A 27,202-nucleotide genomic window follows, 5' to 3' on the forward strand; every position below is an offset into this window, starting at 1 on the left:
AACATACATTATGATAAAAAAAAATAATAATTATTATTAATATGATAACATTAACAACATAATAATTGAGCAGATATTATCATATAATAAATAAAAATCATGACATTTTCAATTTTTGTAAAAATATTTATAAGTTATACAATCTCATAAATGAATCATATACAATAAGTAAAGTATTTAAAAATGTTATTTTAAATTAAAAAAATCAATATGAATCAATACACATAATTTATAAAATTAATTTATTACACATACATAATACTAATATATTAAAACAGATATGTATACATTTTTTTTATATAATTTTGATTTTTTAGTAAAAAATGATATAATGATACAATATCTATAAAATATACAAAGCATATTAATTAATAGAAATATAAACGGACATTGAAGATAAATTTACACAAATTATACATCATAATAAATATTCAGCAACCTACAATAATTACAATCAAGTCGTATTTTGTAATAACATACTCTGTTTATTCATACATATAATAATGAACTATGATTTATAAAATATTTAAATTTGAAAACTAGGATAATATCAAACGGCAATATTCTATTTACAAAATATGAAAGAGTAATGAAAAAAAATTAGTTTTTCAATTAATATCTCAATGGAATAACAATGGTAATTATTGCATGAAGGTAATTAGAACACACATAGTAGTAAAAACTAAATATATAAATTATTATAAGAGTCAGAGAAAATATTTTTAGTTAATGATACCATATCTATTTTGTTTACCAACTTACCAGTCCCTGCTGACTGGTAATATTTTGAGGTTGGGAAATTTGTGGCAATTTTGGTGATGCTTTTTTCGATTCAAATTGCAACTTTAGAAATTTTTGATGAAACACTTCTGGTGATTCCGGCAGGTGGCTCTGATATTCATGGACCTGTTGATTTAATTCTTTAGCTAGCTGCTTATGTCGCTGTTGTTGACGGAAAACCTCGAGTATCACCTGTTGTTGACATTTAGATAATTTTTTCTCCTTTACATTATCGTATTCAGCAGAGTTGTCATTTAAAAAACTGCTGAGTCGGCTGACAGACGGTAAACCATTACCATCACATTCTTCAACAAAATTCCAAACGTCATTACCGATTTCATCATTTGTTTGACACCTAGCATCCAATTCCATGTCACAATTATTGAAGTAAGCATGAGTGGCGTTGTTTTTAACTGAAGCTTCTGCTGCAACCAAGATACTAGAGGCTCCTATCGTTCCAAATGGACGGCATTTCTGAAACGGAGGACGCAAAAGAGGTCGCCCACGTTCAATGAAAAATCCACGTGAAGTTTTAATATTTTTGACTACGTTGATTGAAGAATTAGACTCAGGTATTATAACATCCAACGTCTTAGTGCCAATATAAGAAGGTGTTTTTGACGTCTCAGTAATGATAAAAGATGATTTTTCTGTTTGAGATTGTTTTTTAGTCAACGGAGTTGTAACAAATTCCATTGGTTCTTTACTGTTTGATGTTAAGGTAATTGTTTTAGATTGTTGGTTGTTAACCACACTAGGATTCTTGATAGTTGCCATACGAGATTTTGGTAACAATCTTCTTGCAGTTTTCTGAACTACAATACCACTTGTTCTGGCAGAAGTTTCCGAAACTGTATGATCTGATGATGATGGTTGTACTTTTATTGCAGAAACGGTTTTTAAAGTTGGATATTGTTTGTTATTTGCAGTGGTAGTAGTGTTTATGAATTTAGTTTCAACTACCGTCTCGATTGTTAATATTTTAGGTTTATTTGTTTTGTCATCCATGATGATACATTGCTTACTGTTAAAACGTTTTTGATCTGGAATTATCCATTTTTCATCTTCATGTTCATTTACTGTAGTTACATTTTTTTGCTGTTTTTGTTGATTTACCAATAGTTTTTTGCTATCCTTACATAAATCAAATTTTGATGATGGATACAGCATAGTCTCCGTTGTCCGACAATATTCTGGAGTTGGCCGAATGTCTTCATCAGCCGCAATAGCCGCGTGGAATCCATCTCGCCGGCGCAATTCTAGTGTACCAATACCACGGCCAGTTTTTGACATTCGTTCCATCACCATAGCCCGGACGAAATCTTCACATGCGGATACCACCAGCTTGCACGCATCAGCCGTCACATCCATTGATGTAGATACAGTGGGACATGTAGTCCGTTTCACCTTCACCAATCGTATTTCTTCTTTTATGGTATTCATATTCATATTAGAATGGTCATTAACATTTTTAGTTTCATTTATTATAGCTGCAGTTTTAGGCGCTTCATTGTTGATTGTTTTTGTAACTGTCGCTGATGTAGATGTCATTAATGTCAAAATGTCATTAACTGTGGCGGTATTTTCTGTAGGTGTGATGGTAGTTATAACAGTAGACTTGGAACGTTTGATCGCCCCAGACCGACTTATACTTTTCACTGACGACTCTGGAGATGTTAACATGGGGGAAGTAGTTGTCACTAAAGATGAGAACGACATTTTTGTTGGAATGTCAGTGAATGGTGTATTTTTCGACGAAAGTGGCGATATTGACGAAAATGCCACGGATGCGGACCTTTTGATTGGTTGTATTGCTGATTGTTGTCCTTTTTTTTTATCGATAGTGGTTGTTGTCACGGTCGATTTTGATATTTTGTGTTGTCCAACAGCTGAAGGCAGTGATGACGTTGCTACTGTGTATGATGGTAATGTTATAAACGCTACCGAAGCGGATCTTTTGGGAGTCGGAAACTGTTCACTATCAGTTATCGAATTGGTGGTTACTATAGCCGACATAGATCTTTTAATTGGTGGTCGAGCAACAGTTGTCATCGATTTTTCATCTAAAGGCGTGACTTTAGTAACTGTTGGTCTTGATGGTCTTGTTGTGAATGCATTTGTCTGCCCCTCGGGTATCCTGGCTTTTCTGGCTGCGGACTTCAAAGCAGAATCCGAAATCCGAGCACAACCATTCTGAGGATTAATGTTTTTGGATGATTCAAATTTCTCTATCCGATCCATAACGATTGAAAATGGTATTGTTGTATTGGCAGATACAGAAGTTTTTTTACTGTTTATATTGTACTCTTCTATGTTATTACTATTTATAGGTTTAGGCACACTATAATTGGGGCTTGTTATGTTTTTGAATGACGGTAGTAATTTTTGGGATGGTATATACGATTCAATTGAAGATGCAGCTTCCATGGACAAGATTGTGGTCATGAACCGAGAGTGTACCACTTCTTCAACTGTGCCATTTATGAATCCATGATCACGAAATATAGGCATTGGCAGTCCAACAATATCGGTAATTATAGTACGAGCTATACATCGACCTTGGTTAAAATTACTATTAATTTTATAGGTGCCAACATTCTCCGGAGAACCATCCACTGTATAGTTATTTACTAATTTATTTCTTGAATCGTCCAATGTCGATATTTCCGAAGACTGAATCGAATTTATCTTTGAAGATTTCATACTCAATTCACTTGAAATACTTGACTCAAATACTTGTTCATCGATATCAGTTTTAGATGTGGATTTTGATGTCAAATTTTTAAGAATTATGTTTCTTTTTTCATCGCTTAAATATTCATTTTCGGGGATCTCATCATCAGAATCTATAATTTCAATGATATCGTTTTTATTATCGTTAATATTAGGTAATTTATTAATTTGAGTATGGTGCATAGATTGTACATTTTGAAATTGTTCACAATTAACTGAATTATGTGACATTATAGGTTTTTTCGTCGATATGGATTTAAGTCGTTTGCTATCATTTTTCTTATTTTCATCACGGAGTAGTCTTTTTTTTGGTAATTTTTTTATGTTGTTAAATTGGCCCATCGATTGTTTGTTAACACTTGAGATAGGATTACATGTAGTTACTGACAAATAATTCGAAGGATTTGGTGTTACTATTTGTCTTTCTTTCAATAACATCAACAATTTTTGTTTTAACGGTGATAGTTGTGAATTTAATGTCATTGAAGGAGTAGAACGTTTTTGTTTTGATGTAAATTGTTGGCAAGGTATCAACACCACTGAAACTGGTTCTTTGGATGTAAATGGTTTTGTTAGTGTCAATAAGGCTGAATAAGTTAATGACTCTTGTGTTGACATCAAAGAGTTTTGCAGTTTCAATGTAATATTATGGGAAGATAACTTTGGTACTGACGATATTTTCTGTGGTGTTGTACATGTAGACACTGATAATTTTTCTTTGGATGACCACGGATTCGCTAAAGTTAATCGCAATGTCTCAGATTTATTTTCAGACATCGATGGTTGCACTTTTAATAACATTGAATACGTTGAATGTTGCTCAGTCAACATATTTTCTCTGTATAATGCCATTAAATATTCATTAATCAATGTTTGTTTCCGTTGCCACCGCCATAAAAAATATTCACGAACCCGAAGAAATTGCTTCCATAAACCATAAGCCGCAGCACTTGGTGAAACAGATGTCAACCGTTTATTCCTTCGATTTTTATTTAAAGGTTGATAAACAAAAATTCGACTTGGATCATCTATCGCCTGTATCGCCTGTTTCAAACCATCGAATTGTTGATGCAACCAACGTTCAGGAAATCTAATTGAAAGTTGCCATAATTTCATCAATGGTTTCAGTTTATTATACGATATACCCAATTGTTGTTTCAGATTCTGCTCCATTTCCAAGATATCTGACTCACGTTTATTAGTTTCCAATGCCGCAACTATAGGATTTATTAAATTTTCAGATAACTGCGGTTGGTGTGGTTTTAATATCACTGATTTAATTGAAGGCAATTGTGATGTTAAATTTACTGAATTTATCGAAGGCTCATGGAACGAAGTTATAGATTGTTGTGATGCTAATGATTCATTTTCTTTTTTTTGATTGTGCACGTTTAAAGCATTTAGTTTATTTTGATAAATAGTTATTTGTTGATGTAACAGATACGTTAAATTTCGAAGGAAAAATTCAATATTTTGAAACTGTAATACTTTAGGTTGAGGGTCCATTGAATCAATTTTGATGACTCCTAATTGTTGTTGATGGCATATATGTTTACGTTTTAGCAACTCAATTTGAGACATTAGTTCCCGTAAGTAAGATAAATTAGTTAAATTCGCTTCTATTTTCGGTTTGAATGTTACTTGCTTTCGTATTCTTTGATGATTTTGTTTTGGTTGATTTTTTTGTTTCAATTGTGATTCTTGTTTATTTTTTGATTGAGTTTCTTTTTCCGTTTCTTCACGTATTTTAGGAGATAAAGGTCGCGTACTAGATTGTCGCGAGATACCTCTATGTTCGGTCGACTTCTGTAGCAATTTTTGTTGTTTGATCAGCTTACCTTTGATTTTTTTATTTCTTTGCTGCACTTTACACTGTTCTTGTGATGAGTATTTTTGTTTTGTAATATTTTTCGGTAATACTGGTTTCTCTATTATTTTTTGCGAAACTTTCTTTGGTTGCACAGTTTTTGAACAAAGCTGTTCCAACTTCAAATATAATTTTTGTTTATCAGCTATATTTAGTGGTTTTGATGGCATAAAAACCATAGCCATACTTACATACTGATTTTCAACACAACTACGTAAATATCTTTCTTCAAACAGATTATAAAGATGCCGATTAATTAAATTTTTCGTAAACTTCAAATCATGTAGTTTCAATAAATTCATTTTCCAATATCTTTGGTGCATTTGTCGATTAATATCTATTTGATGCCAGTTTGGATGCATGTCAATCTTCTCTTCCGTTCCGATCACCATTGATTTTAAAATGTGTCTATTTGAACCTTCGTTAGAGACGGATTTCTTACATGGTTCAAGCTCTAAATTAACAGGATGCGATGTATGAGATAGCTGTTTATCTTGCAATTTTTGATCCAATTCACCCATATATTTTCCTACCAATCCGGTTCGTTCTTTTTGTAATCTTACCATAGCATCCCAATGTAAATTTGTTTCTTCAGTGACTTTTTTTATACTGTTACATAGCAACATCAAACATCGCTGTTCATTTGCAGTCCAAAAACTTTGTGCAATGGGTTCTATTAATTTTTGCACTTCATCTTTTTCATTAACAGTTAATTTATTTCGTATAATTTTCTTGGTGATAACTTCTGCTGGATTTGTTTCTTTTTGTGGTATAGTTATTTGCCGTGTGTTGGAGATGGGCTTAGTTGAAGCATATGCAGAAGATTTCACTGGGGTTTCTTTGACTAACGTTGATATTTTCCTATAAATACCAACCTCAGTCCACCATAAAGTTGAGCCTCTATGCGTTTTCCAGGATCCATGATAAACTTCCTTCACAATATTTTCCGGAATTACAGATTTAGTTGTTACCTGAGAATCATCGTTTGTAGACGTAGGCTGTTGTTTTGCCTCTTTAAGCTGTTGTTCTGTCTCCTCAGGCTGTTGTTTTACTTCCTCAAGTTTACGTAGATACAGTTGAATTCTATCTAAAACCGCTTTGTTAAATAATTGTTCACGGAGAGGACGTAGAGGATTAAACCATTGTGATTGTGATACGAATTTACCTAGTTTCCATTCAGCAGGATCGTTTAATTTAATATTTCCGCAAACATTTTTTTGTTTACAATTTTGTTGTCGATCCAATAAAGGCAATTCTTGTTCTTGAAGTTCATGTCTTTTTTGCGTTTGCTGATACAGATTTTTCTTTTGTTTAAGTATTAATTTTTCTTGGTGTTCTAACTCTTTGAGTTGTTGAAGACAGTTGATTTTATGATTACACTGGTGTAACTGTTGTTTTACAGGAGATTGTTGTTTTGGTCTTTCTAACACGGGTGATTTCAACTGCATATTGATTTGCTTCGGTAATCTACGACTTTCAATGAGTTCATTTTTAAGACTGTCTTGTTTATGCAATCCATACTGTTGATTTTGTTGTTGTAATAATGGTAATGATTTTTGTTCAAATTCATTTTTACTAGAATGATATTGATCAATTAACTGCTGAATATGGCGCAATTGATATTCTTCGTCCAAGAAAACGATGTTTTCTTCATTTTGTTTATCTTCATACGCGGGCCATAAATCTTGCCATAGACACAGATTATCATCAGCAACTACTTTATTAATAAATTGATCTACAGTCACGTTAATTTGCTCATTATGAATTGCGGCCGCTGTAGATTGACGAATGTCTTCCTGAGACGGCCCATATTCGGATAATAAATGGCGCAAATTATCCAATATAATTTTTCCTTGTTCGTCAACAAATAATGGTTTCTGTAATTTTGTCGAAGAATTTTGTTTATTAAACTGAACAACCAATTTCTGCTGTAACTCAAGTAACTTATTAATGATTGATTTATATTTGGCATACAACGCTGATGATCGCAATACCTGTATAAATGGTAATATTTTATCATGCAACTGATCTTGTGGTAAATTCCCAATATATTGTAGGTACTCACTAATAAGTACATGAACATTATGATTAAATCTTGGAAAATTCAGTCTGTCAAGGGGACCTAGTTCTTCAATGTTTTTAATCTTATTTGATTTTGAAGACTCTATTTTCCTGTTTCTTGATGATTTTTTTATAGGATATTTCATACTTATGTTCTCATCAAATGCAACAGGTCTTTTATTCGACTGTGTCAATGGCGCTTTCCACTTGGCTGATTGAAATTCTTCAACTACTTCAAGTTCTGGCAATGGTAGTTGTTCATTGGTAGAAATGGTTTTATGTTTGTGTCTTTTTCGACCATCTCGTTTTGATCTAGTACGTGACTTATTTTTATAAGAGTCTTGATTTGGTTGTTCCTCCATTTCAGTTTGTTCAGGCTCCTTATTTAATCTTAGAGAAGTTATTTTTTCTGTATTTAAACATACTCCAATAGTTTTTCTCGGGTCCTTTTGGTTTTTAGTATCTGTTGCCCATGAACCTTTAATTTTTCTACTTTCTAGTAATTCTAGTGTACGTTCATCTTCTGACGGTGAATTTATTGCTTGTATCGATTCACTTTTTAACAATGAGCCTTTGGTTTTTCTCGGTTCATTTTTTGACAATGAACTTTTTATTTTTGTCGGATCATTTTGTATTTTTTGACTAGCAGACCATGAACCTATAGTTTTTCTACTTTCTAGCAATTTGAATGTCCGTTCATCTTCTGATGATAAATCTATTGTTCGTATTGGTTCACTTTTTAACGATGAGTCTTTAGTTTTTTTTGGTTCATTTTTTGACGATGAAACTTTTGTTTTTTTCAACTCTTTTTGTGTTTTTTGAGCGGGTGCCCGAGAACTTATAGTTTTTTCATTTGTTTGTAATTTTTGTGTCCGTTCATCTTCTGATGTCAAATCTATTGTTATTATCGGCTTCTGTTGTGACGGTGGTAAGTTTACTGGAGCGCTTTGTGTATCAGATCGTTTCTGATTATGATGAGGCTCACTTTTATCACTATATTGTTGCTGCTGCTTTTTTTCTTCATTTTGATGCAGCTGTTCATGTAATTCGATATCATCTCTTAACGGGATCGTTTTGTTTGATTTTTTTATTTTTTTGGTAGGTAATTTATTGATTACTGGACAGTTTGCTGAATCAGAAATCTTACATAAACTTTGACCGGGAAGCGAAGTAAGAAATGAATGTCCTCCCGCATTTAGAATGGCATCTTCAAATAACTTTCTTTGATTTCGTTCGCGTTCAATTTCCAATTTATGTACTGATGATTTAACACTGTGATGCATTAGAAACGGAGACGGTTCAAAAGAATGTAGTTCATCATTAGCTTGAGACCATCTTTTGTTTACTGGTATCGGTAATAACTGGTCTTGTCGAAGGTCATGTAATAGAGGTGATAACGGTCTGAAAGATGACGATTCTGAAATATCATCTGATGAATAACTACTACCACCGACATAAAGATAATGTGATGGTTGTTTTTCTTCAACATCTCTTCCTTGGCCCATATCATCTTGATACTTGACATTAGATACCTGATTCATATCATGCTTGTGGCATAGCTCTTTTAAGCATCCCTGTAACTTCATGTAACCATTCATCGATTGATGTTTTTTTACTTGAGCAGATGGTTTGAATTTATTAGTTTTTTTATCAGTATCTCGATCACGTTGGTTTCGCGATTTCCGGAACGCAGCAAGTGCTGCTTCAGCAGCACGAGTAGCAGCATCCGCAACATTTACATGATTATTTTGACCATTTCGTGATAGAAAACTTTGGTGCGCACCACTATTGACTAATACATCAGACCGAGTTGATGATACGGTTTTTTTTAGAGATGGCATATAATTAACTTTTGCACCATGTTTTGTAATATCCTTTACATGTGATTCATCTTTAGTTTGCGACTCTAAGATCTCTGGACCACGTATTATAGAATTATGAGTATTAACTGATGACAAACATGTTGTATTAGTTGTAATAGTATTCGCTGTATTGTTATTTGTGACTGCTGTTTTACCATAATCAGGAATAATTACTGAGTTTTCATTTTTCTCTGATAATAATGTTCCTTTTTTATTAATTTTTAATTTATCATTTTTTTCTACAGTATTTTTAATTTCACCGAGTTTTTGTTTTCCACTTCTCAATTTATTCTTTTTAAATGGAGTTTTTCGGTTTTTGGTCACCACATTTTCTTCTACATTCCGATCAACCGAAGGATATAATTCTTTCTCGTCGCAGACTTTTAATTGTTTTCGCATCAAATACATTTGTTTTTGATAAATGCACGAGTGCCTATCTGACACACCACATGGACAATTTATATACCTTAATTCTCGAAGACGATCCGCGTATTTTTGGACAATCCGATATTGTTTTCTTACAGACAGCAGTATTCGATAGCTTGACCAGTATTTTTGTTTGTCATACAATAATTGGACCGAACTCTTAGTAGAATAAGGCATTAGCTGATTTTCATACTTTTGAATATTATTCCGTAATTGTTCACATTTTTTCTGTAACACTTCCAACGAGCCTAAATTTCGCTTTAACAAATGATGTTGACGATCTTCAACATAAACTTTTTCATCCTTATCCATCTCATCGTCAATGTTTGTTACAGTAGCAGTTTTAGTATGTAGTTGCTGTTGGTATTTTTTTTCTGGCAATTCATGCCATGACCGATCAAAACGTTTACGTATCCGGATTTGTGTCTCTAGAAGTTGTAACTTAAACTGTGCTAACGTTTTACATCGCTGTCGTAACATACGATCCTGAAATTGACGCAATCGTTTTATCAGTCGACGTTCATAACTTTTTAATTTTCGGCCTTTTGCCTTAAGCTCATGCAATAATTTTGCATATTTGTCCCGTATAAGAATTATGGAATCTAATTTTTTTTGTTCTTTTAGTCGTAACCACTGAGCCCACTTTGTTTCGTATGTATTAAATTTAATCGGATAACTTTTCTCACACTGACTTGGTTGTTTAGCTTGTGTTACATGGTTGTATTCTATTGTTTTTTGAATAGCATGTTGTTGTAATATCGATGGAATATCAGTATATGGTGGTGGTCCAAGTAAAATGGCTGCAACTGTAGCACCTGCTACTTCAATTCGCTCTTGTTCTTGAAAAGTTAGAGACGATGATTGTTGTAATTTGTTATCCATCACAAATGGACTACATGGAATTCGATTGGGCCAAAACCAACGAACCAGACTGCCGGATACATTAGGATACCAGTGGTCAATATATCCATGCGCTTGGGGCAAATCTAAGTAAGTGTATAATCGTAAAGGATGTCCAGTTTCAGTAATACCTTGAGCTCGAGCTGACCGTCGTTCCAGTCGCAGTAAGTAATGTGGTAACCAAGCTGCCAAACTAGATATAAACTCATTATGCAATGGCAATCGTTTTCCTAAAACAGCAATCGCTTCTTTAATTTTTATATCTGTATCAGTTTCTTTGATTAAATTATTTATCCATGGAATAGACTTAACATTTGTTATTGGTTGTGTTGTGGAAAATATCTGGGCATTTTTTTCATTTGATGTAGGTATTGATGATGCTGTTCTAATTTTTGAATTTGGAATTAAAGATTCTACCCCAGTTGTGGTTTTAGAGGTTAAAGTTACTAATGAATCAAATGTGTTACCAGAAGTTATTGTTGTTGAATCTGTAACTGTTAAATGTGTATTAGTACCATTGGTAAAAACACTGATATTTTTATCATTATCTTTAACCATCGATCTTAACGCCCACGATACATAAAACACCTTACGCATTTCACGATCATATTCATCTAGAGATAATTCGCCAAGTAACCAGTTTCTTAAAATAGCATCATAATATACTTGGTAATCATGTCCTAGAGCAATGGACAGCTCTTTATATCGTTCTCTAACTAGATGTTCAGCTTCGCGATATAAATGTCGTTGTTTCTTTAAAATATCATTATCTTCATCGTCATCTGACGAAGAAGACAATACCAGATTATCTTCATCAGTTGTAACATTATTGTAACTTGAACAATCTTTAGTCAAAATCCGTAATTGATTCACTGGCTTTTCACAATTTGTCGTTGATTTTTCAGTGTTTTGTTGATCCTCATTATGCTGAACAATTACTAACGACTTACGATTTTCTGACGAATCTTGTGTGGTAAGTAACTCCTGTTGTAACTGATGCTGCTGTGTTTTCTTAAGGTGTTGCTGCAATAATACTTGTTCCCGAAGTTTGTATTCTTCATGTTTCTGCTTAAGTTTATTTTCTTCGATACGTTTTTGTTGCTGATGTCTTTTTTGTTTCAGTTGTTGTTGTAACTTTAAATGGCTATCAAGTTTTTGTCGATCTTCTTGCTGTTTTTTGAACTGCTGTTGTAATTGTTCTGGCTCAAGACGCGCGGATCGTGGAAGTTTTTCAACTATTACAGCATTATGTAATGTTTGTTCTACTTGCTCTTGTTGCTGTTCGGTTTTTTGATTACGTTGCTGTTGTATTGGTTGTTTAGGGAGAAGCAATTGCTGTTGATTATTTTGTTGTACATGTTTTTGGGGAGTTTGGATATGGAATTGTTGTAGCTGTTGATGAGATTGTTTTACGTATAATTGCTGTACCAAGTTTTGATCCGACAATTTTACGTTAGATTTCTGATGTTGTTGTTGGGTAATGACAACATTTTGAGATGATTGTTGAGTCACTTTATGCTGTTGCACATTTTGCAGTTTCTGTTGTTTGGGGTTTGATAATTGTGCCAACTGTTGTTGGAGCAATGTTGATTGAGTTGATTGTTGCTGGGGTAATTTCAATAACTGTTGTTGATTTGCAATAACGACGCGTTGCTGCTGTTGTTTTACTGTTATTGGTCGTTGGACCAATGGTTGCTGTAGCTGGTTTAAAACCATACCACGTTGTGATGGTGATTGAATTTGTTGTGTTTGCTGTGAAGCTTTCAACTGTCCAATTACAAAACGTTGTCCAACCTGTTGAACTTGTGGTTGTTGAATAAATTGTTGATTTTGCTGACCTGATGAATTGGAGTTAACAACAACTAGTTGTGGCTGTTGTTGTTGTTGGCAAGCACCTGAGACAATAACACGCTGTTTCTGCTGTGGCTGTTGTTGAATAGAGCATGGGTTAAGAACGTTTTGAATTTGTTGCGGTAATTGTTGACTGGAACCTGGTATAACTACTTGCTGTAGTTGCTGTATTTGTTGACTAGGACCAGTGAAGATCATACGAGGACCCTGTTGAGGTTGTTGTTGACCAGCTCCTGTAACAACAACACATTGCATTTGTTGTTGACCTGTTGCGTTTGCTGTTTGTACACGTTGTGGTTGCTGTGTAAATTGTTGTTGCTGTGGTTGATTGTTTAAAACAACAATACGTGGTTTCTTGTTCTTAGACATTAACTGCTGTAGCTGTTGTTTTAACATTTGCTGAGTATTTGGAGTTTGTTTTGTTGTTTGTTGTTGAGATGATATATTAGTATACTGATTCTGTTGTTGTACAATTTGTGATTGTTGTATGATCTGAGGTTGTTTTATATGCTGAGATTGTTGTACAAGCTGGGATTTTTGTACTATCTGAGGTTGCTGTATATGGTAAGATTGTTGTATAATTTGCGGCTGTATCAAATGGGATTTTTGTAAAATCTGTGGTTGTTTTATAACCTGAGATTGTTGTATCATTTGAGGTGAAGGTTGAACAATTTGAGGTTCTGGTTGTTGTTGAATAATTTGATGTTGTTGAATAAATTGGTGTTGCTGAAAATTTGATTGTAATTGTTTTTGTTGTAGCGATTGTAACTGCATATGTTGATCTTGTTGTTGTCGCTGTTGCTGTTGCATATATACTTGTTGTTGTTGCTGGATGTTTTGTGGCCGTGGATGTTGTACAAATTGATGATTTTCTCCATCAGTATTGGTATCTTGCGATTGAAAAAGTTCTGGAAGTGCTTGCTCTTGTTTTTTCTGATGGTCTTGAAACATTTGCTGCTTATTCAAGTGTTCTTGCTGCATAACCTGCTTACGACGTAATATCTGTTGTTGGGTTATTAACTGCTGCTGGAATTGCGGTTGTGTTTGTAACTGAGGTTGAAATTGTGATGTTTGTAATAACTGCTGCGGCGGTTGCTGAGATTGTGTCTGTGAGTGTAATAGCTGTTGCTGTTGCTTCAAAAATTGGTGTTGTTGTAATTGTTTTTGTAAAAGAAGTTGCTGTTGCTGCAACAGTTGTTTTTTATCTGGTTGCTGCCTACCAGTATCCATGATGGTGAAGAGATAATCAGTCAAAATAAAAATGACTACCTATATAATAGTCCACCTGAATAAAAACAATAATAAACGCATATTAATTATTATAATTTTATCAAAAATATGTGTTATCTATCTCTTTTTACATTTTATTGTATGATTGTATTTTTATTGTATGATATTTATGATATGTTATTATGTGATGAAAATTTGAATAAAAAGTTAATAGATTTCATAAGAATAAATTTTTTTTTTTAACTTCAAATAGTATTAATAAAAATTACTCTATATGTTTAACCCTTTCAGACCTGAGTTTTTTTTCAATTGAATAAATAGGTTAAAAAAAAAATGTTCACCAATTTTTAGGGGGTTTTAATTATTTTTACCAAGAAAACAAGTAGGGTCACATAAGTGATCCATCGGCTTGTGCGGAATAAAATTTCGTATACAAATGTTGTAGGTACATTATTTTTTTTTTTTAAATATTTATTGAAAAATCGATTATTCTTTTTCGATAACTGCAACTTAAAATGCTTAATTCTAATAAAATAAATAAAAACTTTTTAAATTATTAATAGTAAAAACCAATTTTTAAAACCTTAATATAAAAATAATAAAATTTTGAATTTTGAACCGTATATAACGTGGTATTAAATGTTATATTATTAAAAAAATCGTCTTGAAAATACTGATTAAAATAATCTATTGTTGAAGTCATAGATTTAGGGTGAACTTCATTTTCTAATTCATCTAATTTTAATGTTAAACTTTGGAAAGGTTCATTTAACCATTTTATATTTTGCTTATTAGTAATTGGAAAGTTATTTTCCAGCGTATATTCATTAAAAGTAGTATTATTATTATCAGAGACGTTTGGCAAGTCACAGAAAACATCCTCATTTTCAAATTAATTTAATAAATTCTGAAATTCATCACCGGGAAAAAATTCATCCTCATCATCTATACTCCCAATATCAGAATTATAACCGTCCGATAATAATTCTTAAAAATTACATTCTAGTAATTTATGAGACATTTTTTTTTTTAATATTAATTTTTCATAAAATACAATATAAAAAATTACACTAATTAGTTTGCATAAGGTACCGCTGAGTATAGAAATGCGTTAGTATAACAGCACAATCCGTTTGATAAATGAAATAAATATCAGTGAAAATAAACGTAACATGTCACACAGACCGGTGGGTCACAAATGTGACCCAAAATTCAAACAATCATATCATTCGATATAATGGAAATGTAAGAGTAAAAATGATATTATTAGATTACGTAGCTAATATTCTTCTAGGAAATTATTGTACAACTCGATGTTATTATTATTTTCGTATTTATAAATCAAAAATGAAAATAAAACATGAACAATTATTTCCACATTATTTTTTCTTATAAATATACGGAAATACACTAAAATAAAGTCAATAAGATGATAATTAGATAAGTGAATTCTACGGAATTTTATACATCGTTATGTATACAGAGCGTTTGCTGTACACTAACAATTTATTTTTAATTGAAGAATGAAACATTGGGTCACAAAAGTGACCCGGGGGTCTGAAAGGGTTAAGACTAACTGTATTGAAAATTAAACCATCCTTGTGCTATGAAAACTACAATACAAGAATTTTTAGGGAACTTGTATATGAACATTAATTTTAATTAATACATTAAAAATCAATGCAGTAAGAGGGAGAGGGGAGGTTAAGAGATGTAAATATGTATGAATAATACATTAAAAAGGATAACCAGGATTTAACACTTAAATTTCATTAAAAATGATTTACACCAAAATTAAAAAAATATTACTAAGTAATGATAAACTTAACAGAATAATACTGATGTTTATATTTCTAGTCAGATTTCCAACTTCTTAATATCACGGAACATTATAAAAATGTCATACATTTTTAAAAACTTATTTCCAAGTTTATTTCCTTTACTAACTATAAAACCTCTAACTATAAAAACTAACTATAAAAAAATAATTATAAAAACAGTAAGTCAAGAAAAAAAAACTAGTAAGGTCAAAAATTAATTTAGTAAAAGATTCCAATAGGTAATTAATAATAACTTATTACTCATTTTTATCAGTTAATAAAAATTATTACATTGAAAAATTTCAAATAATTTCAGAACTCACTATTAGTCAGTCAAATTTGGATTTAATCAATACTGAAAAATACTATTTATTTAATTTTCTCAACATATTGTCATGTGACATCAATAAAAAGTTGTAAAAAGAATAAATATTATCGTACTTTTTTCACTACATTTTTTTTAAATAATTTTTCAGTGGGCCACTTATATATGATTTTTCAACAAAATGTATTGAACCTTTACTTTCAATATTATTTCTTCAAAAATTGGTATATGTTAAGAACAAAATTATAGGGGGTACCAATATTAGACTAACTAAAAAATAATTAATGACAATTACAGAAAGTAAAACAGTCATTTTTTATTTAGTGTTTTATGTTTGAGTTAAACATTTTAACAATGATGTATCTATGTTAATTTCATGAAAAAATTTCATTTTTGATGTGTGCAAATAGTTTAGATTTAAATACTATAACATTTTAATTTAAATTTTTTCATTACAAAACACACTACAATTTGTACTATTTTATATATATATATAGATATATAAATATAATAGACTATATAATGTTTATTATATATGTTAATCAATAACCATAAATCATAAAAATTGCTGGTATAGCTATTATATATAAATAATATAATATAGAGATATGTAATATCACTAATATTTCATCCTATTATTTCCATTTAAATATTGTAGTATGTATTTTCCTTTAGAAAACAATAATTTAAGACCCACTGTCTTATAGATTTGTTTAAACCATAATATTTTATATTACTTGAAAGTTCTGAGAATGTATATCAATAGGGCTAGTGACTTTATGCCCTTAAAAAACTTAAAATATCCATACATTAATGCCCTAAAGAATCAATAAATATGCTATTAAAATATGCATTAAAAAAAAAAATTCCATTTGTAATAGGGTCAGTGTACCAGTTCTGGCCACTGTACCAATTCTGGCCAATTGCAATAATGTGTTGATTTATTAAGCGTATATTGAATATCTTTAAACCAGAGTGAGCTACATTGTATGTTTTTGTATAATTTTATTTTATTTTTCCATGAATTAATGATAACACCTTCTTAACTATTTAACAATATTTTTTTTCAGTATCAGATTTTATAAAATCTTATATTTTTGATAAGAAAATCACAAAATATAAATATAGATTTTCGTTTTTTATTTTTAACTAATTTTAAGAAAAGTGTTTCCACATAGTAAACATAGACTGAAGATTTATGTTACACCTTACATTAAGTAAATTAGCAACATTAACACAGTTTTCAGTACAATTGCCAATCAGGTACATCATCAATTTATTAATATTCCCAGTTGTGGGCCACTCGGTGGCAACAAATGGTGATTATCAAATGTACCAGTTTTGAACATTTTTATTTTATTTCTAGTATAAATTGTATTTTTAATAAAAAAAAAAAACTATGGGCAAAAACAAAAATTCTTTACAAAGTCAAGGTGTAAGAAGAAAGTTGTTTCCAATATTCTCCTACAAAAATTCAACTGGCATTAAATGCTGTTAAAGATGGTTCTTTAAATGTACTTCAGGCCAGCAAAATGTACAAAGATCCTAGATCTACTCTGCGCAATAAATTGAGTGGAAAATCTCCAGATAGTGTCCATCAAGTAGGCCTTAAAGCAGTATTAGTTAAAGAAACTGAGGCAAAACTGGTAAATTGGATTCTTACCGTCGCTAAAATGGGGTTTCCAATCAATAAATTAATGTTGTTGGATACCGTTGAAAAAATTGTGACTTCAACAAAAGACAGCATAAGTACCCCTTTTATAGATGGTAGACCAGGCAGAAAATGGTTTGAAGGTTTCATGCGCCAACACAGTGAAATTAGTCAAAAGCAATCTGAGTATATTAATAAAGCGCGAGGCCAAATCACTGAAGCTAAAATTAGAGGTTGGTTTAAAGAGACTGAAGATTTATTAGGTCCAAACTCAGAAATATTAAAAGATCCAACAAGAGTTTTCAATTTAGATGAAACATAATTTTATCTGTACCCAAAAGGATATTTGGTGTTGGCAGAAAAAAGTACCCATGTGTATGACACATCAGCCAAATCAGATAAGGAGAACATTACAACATTATTCACTATTAGTGCTGCTGGTGTTACTGCCCCACCATTAACAATATACAAATATAAGAGGATGAATCAAGAAATAGCCAATTCTGCTCCAAACTATTGGGGTCTTGGAAAAACAGACAGTGGATGGATGACGGGAGAACCATTCTATCTATGAATATTTCAGTAACGTATTTCACCCTTATTTAATAAAATATAATGTAAAATTTCCGGTTATTATGTCTTTAGATTTACATGCATCACATTTAACCATACATTTGGGTGAATTTTGCAAAAATAATATAATTATACTAATATGTTTATTTCCTAATACAATTCATATTTTGCAGCCCTTGGATGTAGCAGTTTTTGCTCCATTAAAATCCAAATGGAAAAGCACTATACGTCAATGGCGATTAGATCATGATATGGTAGGGAAATAAGCAAACATAATATTCCTTCACTGCTGCATAATATTCTTACTAGTGGTAATTTTCAACAGTCAATTAAGTCAGGTTTTCGGGTTTGTGGTCTTTACCCTTGGAACCCTGATGCAGTACACTATAGAAAATGTACCCTAAAAGATATTCCAACTGTTATAACACCTCCATCTGCTTTATTAACACATTTAGAGTACTTGGAAAAAATAATACCTCCTAACAGACTTACTGAATTTAAAGACATACTAAAGAGGAACACTGATTGGGAAGGGGATATTTCTGCATCAGAACTATATGATATTTGGGTAAAATATTATTAAGATCAATCAGAAGTTGGTCAAAACATATCTCTTTCTGCAAATAATTCTGCGATAAGTCCACTTCAACATGTACCTGTAGCACCAAACATATCTAATCAAGAACCAAATAATACAATAATTACACCACCATCTACAGGCCCTAAAAAAAGTTTAAATGAAGTTTTGGCTGATGTTATGAAATGGCCAGAAGCTATATCAACAACAACTAGATCTTAAAATAGAGTAAAAGTGCCTACTGTTGTAACTTCAGAAAAATGGCTTGAAATAAAAAAATCACAAGATGATGAAAAGCAGCAAACATTAATTAATAAACATAATAAAAAAAAATAAGGTCTCAGAAAAAAAATTATGTGTGAAGTAAAATAAGAAAAGAAATCTAGTTGTAGTATCCAGTGAATCGGATTGTGAAGAATAAGTGCCTTTTGTTTCGGATAGTGACAGAAATGGTAATCATGACATTGAAGATGAATACAATATTGGTGACTTTGTTATTGTTAAATATGAAGAGGAATATTTTCCTGGCGTTATTAATGATACAAATCCAACATCGGCGTTAGTAAGTGTAATGATAATGAGTGGATCAGGATGGAAATGGTCAGATGTGGATGATGAAATTTGATATACTTATGAGAATGTGATACAATTAATCAAGCCTTCTGAAGTATCAAATTCAAGAGGGATTTGTAGTATTCTAGAAATCAATAAATATAGAAAGTTCTAAGTTTGGCTCTTATTAATATATAGTTTAAAAATTGCCCATTAAATTTTACTAAATTAATATTGACTGAAAAAGTATTTAGGTATTGATATATTTTGTTTTTAATATTATAATTATTCTTATTTGTTTATAGGTACATAAATTGTTTGATTTTACGTTTTATTCAGGTTATATTTTGTTTTATTTTATTTGTAAAAATGTTAACTAATTTTTAAAAACAGTGTTATCTATCTAATATTTGATTTTAGGTTTTAAGTAAAAAGACTGTTTATATAGTAAAAAAAGGTTCTCTACACTTATGTACTTCATTACATGTACGTGCACTGGTGCATGTCATAATAAAACCGTTTTGGTTATTATGTTTGAACCGAAAAAGATCAGAACAATTTTGATAATAATTTGATATTATTTAATATTAACGATGAGAACATTTTTTCCCTAATAGATGGCGTTACACATTATATAATTACATATTAAAGTTTTGGTATTATGATGACAGCAAAACTGATTATGGGAGTATGTTTGAACAGCTGTACGAACGCTATATAGGTGTACTATACTAATAGAAAAAATATCGGTACACGGAGAAACATATTTATTTTTAGAATTTTGATAAATTAGGGAATAATATTTGATTGATTATTTTGTACACATGTTTTATCTTGCAATGCATGAGTGCCCTTTCATGCATTATTGGCAAGTAATTATCTAATATATAATTTATAATTTATAAGCGACTATCACGCGTACTCTACTAACTGTTGCGTGCCGTAACGAACGAGTGAAAGTTATCGATTCGTTTTAAGTATATCATTGATTATTATATTTAAAATAAAAATTATTCGTTTAATTGTAATGGCTCGCAATATGAAACCTCATGAAGTTGAGCAAATTCTTGAAATTCCAATAGACAGTGACGAAGAGTTCGCTGATCTGAGTGATGACGAAGCTTTCATTTTACCGGTTAGTTATTGCTTAGATGTTTTATACATCTTATACATGTTATTTGTTTAGTTTTAACAAAGATGTATTTATTAATAGGAAATATTTCAAAACGACGACTATATTATATATTATAGATGAAATAGATAATATTAACAGTTTTATAAGAGAAATCGACAACAACCGATTATCAATTACTCAATTATCCTATAATTGTTGACACTGATGTCCCTAGTTTTATCGTGTCGTTTAGTCATTCTCCCGTCGTCATAAAAGTTCCCCGATTCTGAAACTTTGCCATTTACATCTTGTTCTCCAACTAAACTAGTTACACCTAATACTAGAAATAGAAAACGCCTTGGTAATTCGAATAAAATTGCACCAAATATAAACCAATCTAATATTGTAAAAACAAAAAAATTAAATCCTACATGGCGAAAAGGAAATTTAATACAAAACCCTGAATTTATTAAGTTTTCTGGTGAAGTACCTTTGCCGTCTTGTATCACAGAAATGACCTCATCTAAAGAATTTTTCTCCTATTTCTTTGATGATGAACTACTAAATTATATCGCAGAACAATTTACACTGTACAGCATCCAAACAAACTCCGATAAACCGTTTAAAATGTCAAAAAGTGATGTACAACATTTCTTATGTATTATATCTATGATGTCAATTGTTCATGTACCAAATACTAGATCCTATTGGTCCGAAAAAACTTCAAATATTGTTATTAAGAATTGCATGAGTGTAAACGTATTTGAAAATATAAGGCGATACTTGCATTTTAATGAAAATACTCAAGATTTACATAGAAATAATACAGACCGTGATAGGCTTTTTAAATTTCGACCTCTCGTTGACAAATTAAACGATAAATTTAGCTCTGTGCCAATGGAAGAAAATATTTCTTTAGATGAACAACTATGTCCCACTAAAGCAGTTTCCTACCTAAAACAGTATCTTCCATTAAAACCCCACAAGTGGGGATACAAATTGTTTGTTTTGTGTGGTGTATCTGGTTATGGGTATAACTTCGAAATTTATACTGGCAACGAAAATAAAGAAAGTCAGCGTTTAGCAAATGAACTAGATTTTGAAACTATCGGGAATGTTGTAATAAGGATGTCCAGAAAAAGACCAAATAATGCTCATCACAAATTATTTTTCAATAATTATTATACCTCGATTACCTGTTATGGTATACCTAGAAAAAAAAGGAATCCATACCGTGGGAACTTTCAGACAAAATCGATTTCCAAATATTTTATTGACGGATGATAAACAAATGATGAAAAAGGAGGTTTTTCCAAAGAATGCTTTACAGTATTAGAAAATGTTCCTGTTACTGCTGTAGCCTGGAAAGATAATAAAGTAGTTCATGTCACTTCTACTTTTGTCGGGGAACTCGAAAAATCTACGGTTTTAAGATATGATAAAAAAAAAAAAATGCGTTATTATTGTGAATAGACCTAAAATAATCGAGGTAATAATAAACATATGGGTGGAGTTTATCTTATGGATTCAATGATAGGAAAGTATAGGATTATAATGAGGTCGAAAAAGTGGTATATGAAAATCTTTTATCATTTGATCGACATGTCTATAGTAAATGCCTGGATTTTATTTAAAAGGGTAACAGGGGAATCAATGGAGTTGGAACAGTTTCGTGAACAATTGGCAATCGAACTTTGTCAAGATTCCTTGGAAATAAAAAAAAAAGGTAGAAAATCAGATGCAAGATGAACTTAATAAAAGAATAAAGAGAACACCAACAGCATCGATTCCTTCAGAACAAATCCCAATGGATGGTTACCAACATTAGCCACAGTTCGAAAAAAAAGAGAAGAGTTTGCAGATATTCAGGATGTAAATACCAGTATTTTGCCATGTGCTCCAAATGTACTTTATATTTGTGTTGCAACACAGAAAGAAATTGTTTTGTGGAATTTCACAGTAATTAACATTGTCATTTATATTACTATGCATTTATTTACCTACTACCTAAAATTTAATTTTCTATTACTCAGGTATTTTTTTTATTTTGTTTATTATTTAGAGTTGCATTAATAATTGCATAACATTGTTTTATGTTTCATTGATTTTCTAATATATATATACTTATACGATATAGAATTTTTAATAACAAGTTGCATGGAAGTGCACTGGTGCATTTCATAAAAAACTGACATAATCATTACTTAGAAGACAAAAATCGAATTTTTTACCATTATTTATATGGGTATTTTACATATAAAAACATTTTTTTTGAATAAAAAAAAAAAATCATGCAGTGAAGGGTTAAAGTAACAAAAGACTGTTATTATTAAGTATATACTTATATTATATAAAAATTAAAGTGTTCATTATTACCTAAATAGTGTTGTATATAATGATTAAATAAATCAAAATTTTATTTATGAGCATCATTAATGATTATGATTATGGTTTTAAGTAAAGTAAAAAATGTAATCTGATGAGGCCAGAAATGGTACAAAACAATGACCACAAATATTACAATGGTGGCTAAAACTGGTGCATTTTACTTTTTTATTTTTCATTGAAGATTAAAAAATTTCCTCATGACTTTTTAAAATATAAATTATATAGATAGAAAGAAAATAACATGGAGCTCGGTAATTAAATATCAAAGTTTAAAAATTTTAATTTTTACTAAAGAAAAAAAATTATAACAAATTTATTTTTTCTTAAATTGGCTAGAACTGGTACACTTACCCTAATCAATTAAATAAAAAAGTTAAATTAGTTTGTTGTCTAAAACAAAAAATTTAAAATTATTTTAAAAATAAATTAAATTAGTATATTTTTTCTATTTTAATATTTTAAAACTTCTCCTCCATATAAATAATTGTCAAAAATTTTTATTTTCTGTTTATTAAAATTCTAATAGTGAATTAATATCAAAGAACAATAAATACCAACAATGATTAATAAGATAAGGCCCCTGCAATAAATGTGTATTGCTGCGACAGTTAGATTTTTATAATTATTCTTGTTTTTTACTGTCAAAAATCTAGTTTTTCTCTATTGTTCATTATTAGTAATATTTATTTATTATTATACATATATTACTTAAATTAATTATTTTAAATAATTTTACGATAGTACTATTACCTAGAGACCATAGTTATAAATGAAAACATTTTGGCTTTTAAATAGATAGTAAAATTATATAAAGGATTTAAATAAAAAAACAAATTTATTATTTTACATGTAAGTCTGTCATTGCATACAGCTGTAATATTACTACTTTCAAATCACATATGCAACTGTGTAAATCAAAAAAATTTATCTCATTGAGTTCAATTAAACCATATTTTCAAGTATGTCTAGCTGAAAGAGGTGAAAATCTGTTGAATGAAGCTGGTCAAGTTATTAGCAAAAGAAGAAATTGGTTATCATCAGACTGAGTTAATCGACTACTTTTTTTAAATTCATATTTAAAAGAAAAATATGGACTACATAAGGATAACATAATAGTATTAAAAAATTAAATATAGTATATTTTAATTAAATACTTATAATTTTATGTATATTTTCAGGAGGCAATTATATAAAACATGGAGGTATCTAAATTAGATAAAAAGTAAATAATGTAACAGTAATTTTAATTCAGTATTATTTTTATTTTTTTATTTTTTATAATAATATAATTCACATTAAAAAAAATGTAATATAACAATTCCAAAAAACAAAATTATATGTTGTATTAAGTATTGTTGTTTTTAGTCTTATAAAATATATCGATATACGTATAGTTTTTTAATATTGATATCGTTTTTTTATATCGCAATACAATATCAATAATTTAAAATACATCATTGTGCAATACTATTACTAATATTATAATAAAATTAATAATTTTATGTTGTCATATCAACATTATCTACAAATAATAATCTTCAATTTTCAAAATATTAATATAAGAAAAAATAAATAAATAATATTTATAATAGTTATGTTACTATGCGTTAATAGTTAAAGCATAATTCACATTAATATTACTTACATTATTTAATATTATTTACATTATAAAATTAATAAATATAATTCTGTAAATACATTTATTTATTATTAGTAAAATGTAAATAAATTTTGATTATTTTAAAATAGATTTATAGCTGACTATAATAGACAATTAATTTAACCAATAGCATTAATAAGTATATTTATAAGAATTGTTTTATATAAAATGTTTATTAATTCAATTGTAGGTTCTTATTTAAAAAATAAAGACATAAATCACAAGGAAAATTTTAATAATACTAAAGTAATATTTAAAATCTTCTTTTATCTTCTCCTTCACTTTAATCCCAACTATTTGGGGTCGGTCACCCTTGTCCTAAACCTCCACTTGGCTTGATTTTCTATACCCCCGACCTACACACCAATAACCTTAAAATAATTCTTAATTGTATTGGTATTTCTCTCTTTTTTCCCTTTAAAGTTAATTTTCATAACATCTCATACTGCTTTTTTTTCTTTAAGTAATATTTAAAATAATTTATAAAATGATACTAATAATATTTATGCTTATTTTTAATTATTATGTGTAAGCAGAATTAGCAGAAACTTGTGCTAAGCTTATATTAAATTATATGGTTTAGTTAATTTTTACAAAATTATTATAAATCATTGATGAAAAAAAAATCTTCAAAATACATATTACACTAGTATACTCAACAAAAATGTTTTTAGAAAAAGTCAGTTTGTTTTGTGATAACTGATGATAAATGATTATATATATATACATGATTATAGAATCATATAGTCTTTATTGAGATATATGTATTTTAATTTTTGAATAATGAAAACAAATGGATAAATTGGACTTACAGTATTAATTGAAAAATTGTTATTTCAGAATAAGAGAAAACATAATAGAATTCTTTTAATTGCTACTAACTGAATATTGAAGATTCAAATTCAAATTCAGATTCTCATTTATATATTAATAAAATATAAGGTTGACGAGTTCAAAGACTCTTATATTTTGACAAATTTTGCAAAAGATAAATAGATAAAGAACACTTATTAATATAAAAATTAACTAGCCATGAATATTCTATCAGTTAAGTGGAAAGTATTAACAAACCTTATAAATTACATTTTTTTATATAAGAGTCAACCACAATGAAAATTTCATTACTCCATAGACATAGGTCTATACTTAAATAATCAATACACTTTGGATGTTGGTAAAACAGAGGTATTGAATAAGAACATATAAACAACAAGCCTACTTTAACAGCAGCTAAAAAAGAAATTGTTTTGGGCAATCAATTCAACTCATGTCCTTAACATTTTTTAACAAGATGTTGTACTAGCATTGTGAACTGACATTTGAAAAATTATAAACGAAACAATATTTGCTAAAAATATTAATAATTTAGAAAAGTAAATAAATTACTGTTATAATTATTACCATCTATATCAGCGATTCTCAAATTGTGGTACGTGGAAGGCCGCATGGAAGTACAACAGAAATTAAAAACTTGATATTTAGTTCATATATTAATTTAAAAACACTGATAAATTTGTATTCATAAATAAATAATAATTTTATTTTAGTATTTCACTGCCTCTTTATTTAAAATAAATGTATTTAACTATGTAAAGTTTGTACAGTTCTATTTTTAATTATTAGTAGTAAGTGACTGATTGATAATATACTCAAGTGGTACTTTTTTAAAAAAGTTTAAGAACCGCTGAACTATAATATACATACAGTTCAAGAAACACTCACTAATTAACTCATCAGCATCCATATCATAAGATCAGTCTGATTATTATTTTTTTTTTATCAATATAGTAACTTATATTTACTCTGATATAAAGCAGCATAATATTTCTCAAGTGAACCAGGTAATTCAGGTAATAATATATACACATTGATAAATATTCAAGATCAACTTCATTTTTAAATTTTTTATTTATCAAAATAGTAATTACTCTTATATAAAGTAGTATAATATCTCTCAAGTAAACCAGGTAATTTAAATATAATATATACATTTGATAATTATTCAAGTTCATAACAATAGAATCTTAAGAAAAATTATTTACAATGTAGATAGTACTTATACTCAATGAATTTAATTTAGAATGAAGTAGCAATTTTTGTATAGCAAACTTAATGATTACCAGTAACTATGACCCAAAATTAAACAATCTAGAATGACGGGATTTGTTATTTATAAAGTGGATATTAAGATATGGTACAACACTATACAATAAATTGTGAAGTTGCCATTGACCAAATTACATAGTAATACATTAAACATTGATACTACACACGCTCCATTCAAAACTACTTTAAAAAATCTCCAACAAGAGTCAGATATGATGTACTTACATGATGACTACTTTGATATACACGACACTTGTGATTTTTCTCAAACAAACGGTACACACAGACTAATAACCAGCAATGACATCACCAAACACAAAACGCCATCATAATAGTTTTTGCAATAACTACAACAGCCATGAGTTCAACAATTTTAGTGATGATTAGATGAGAGCGCTCACTTAAGGCTAATAATTAACATTCAAATATACAGTTACTCACCACCAACACCAGAATTATATATCAGAACCATCAGTTCGAATGAAAGCACATATGAACCAAATAAAGTAATTAAATTAATGGTCAAATATACATATTACTCAACTTACGCGCGTCGCGAATACGAAAATAAACAGCGTAGCTTCAACATTGGTGCTATTGTCGTTCACAATTCGTACGATGACGGGTGACGGCACACGTTATCACAAATGCTTTGGAGGCGTTATCAACAACTACTAAGGAAATTTTATCAAAAACAGCTATGGAGGCGTCGTCAATAACAACTAC

At 29.8% G+C, this 27,202-nt stretch overlaps 1 protein-coding gene across 1 annotated transcript; it reads right to left on the reverse strand.

Annotated features, from left to right (window-relative positions):
- Nucleotides 1–413: 413 nt before the first annotated feature.
- On the reverse strand, nucleotides 414–27,101 carry LOC112692185. The gene is made up of 3 exons (XM_025566759.1): nucleotides 26,918–27,101; nucleotides 26,702–26,823; nucleotides 414–13,765 (listed from the first exon to the last, which is right to left on the reverse strand). The coding sequence occupies exon 3, from the start codon at nucleotides 13,708–13,710 to the stop codon at nucleotides 751–753; it is 12,960 nt and encodes a 4,319-aa protein (XP_025422544.1). The 5' UTR covers nucleotides 13,711–13,765; nucleotides 26,702–26,823; nucleotides 26,918–27,101; the 3' UTR covers nucleotides 414–750.
- Between the last annotated feature and the right edge of the window lie 101 nt (nucleotides 27,102–27,202).

Source organism: Sipha flava, unplaced genomic scaffold (genome assembly GCF_003268045.1).
Source record: "Sipha flava isolate LNK unplaced genomic scaffold, YSA_version1 71_pilon_pilon, whole genome shotgun sequence".
NCBI lineage: Eukaryota > Metazoa > Arthropoda > Insecta > Hemiptera > Aphididae > Sipha > Sipha flava.

Coding starts and splice junctions, on each gene's coding strand:
- LOC112692185 (XM_025566759.1), bottom strand. CDS start 13,710: ATGGATACTGGTAGGCAGCAACCAGATAAAAAACAACTGTTGCAGCAA.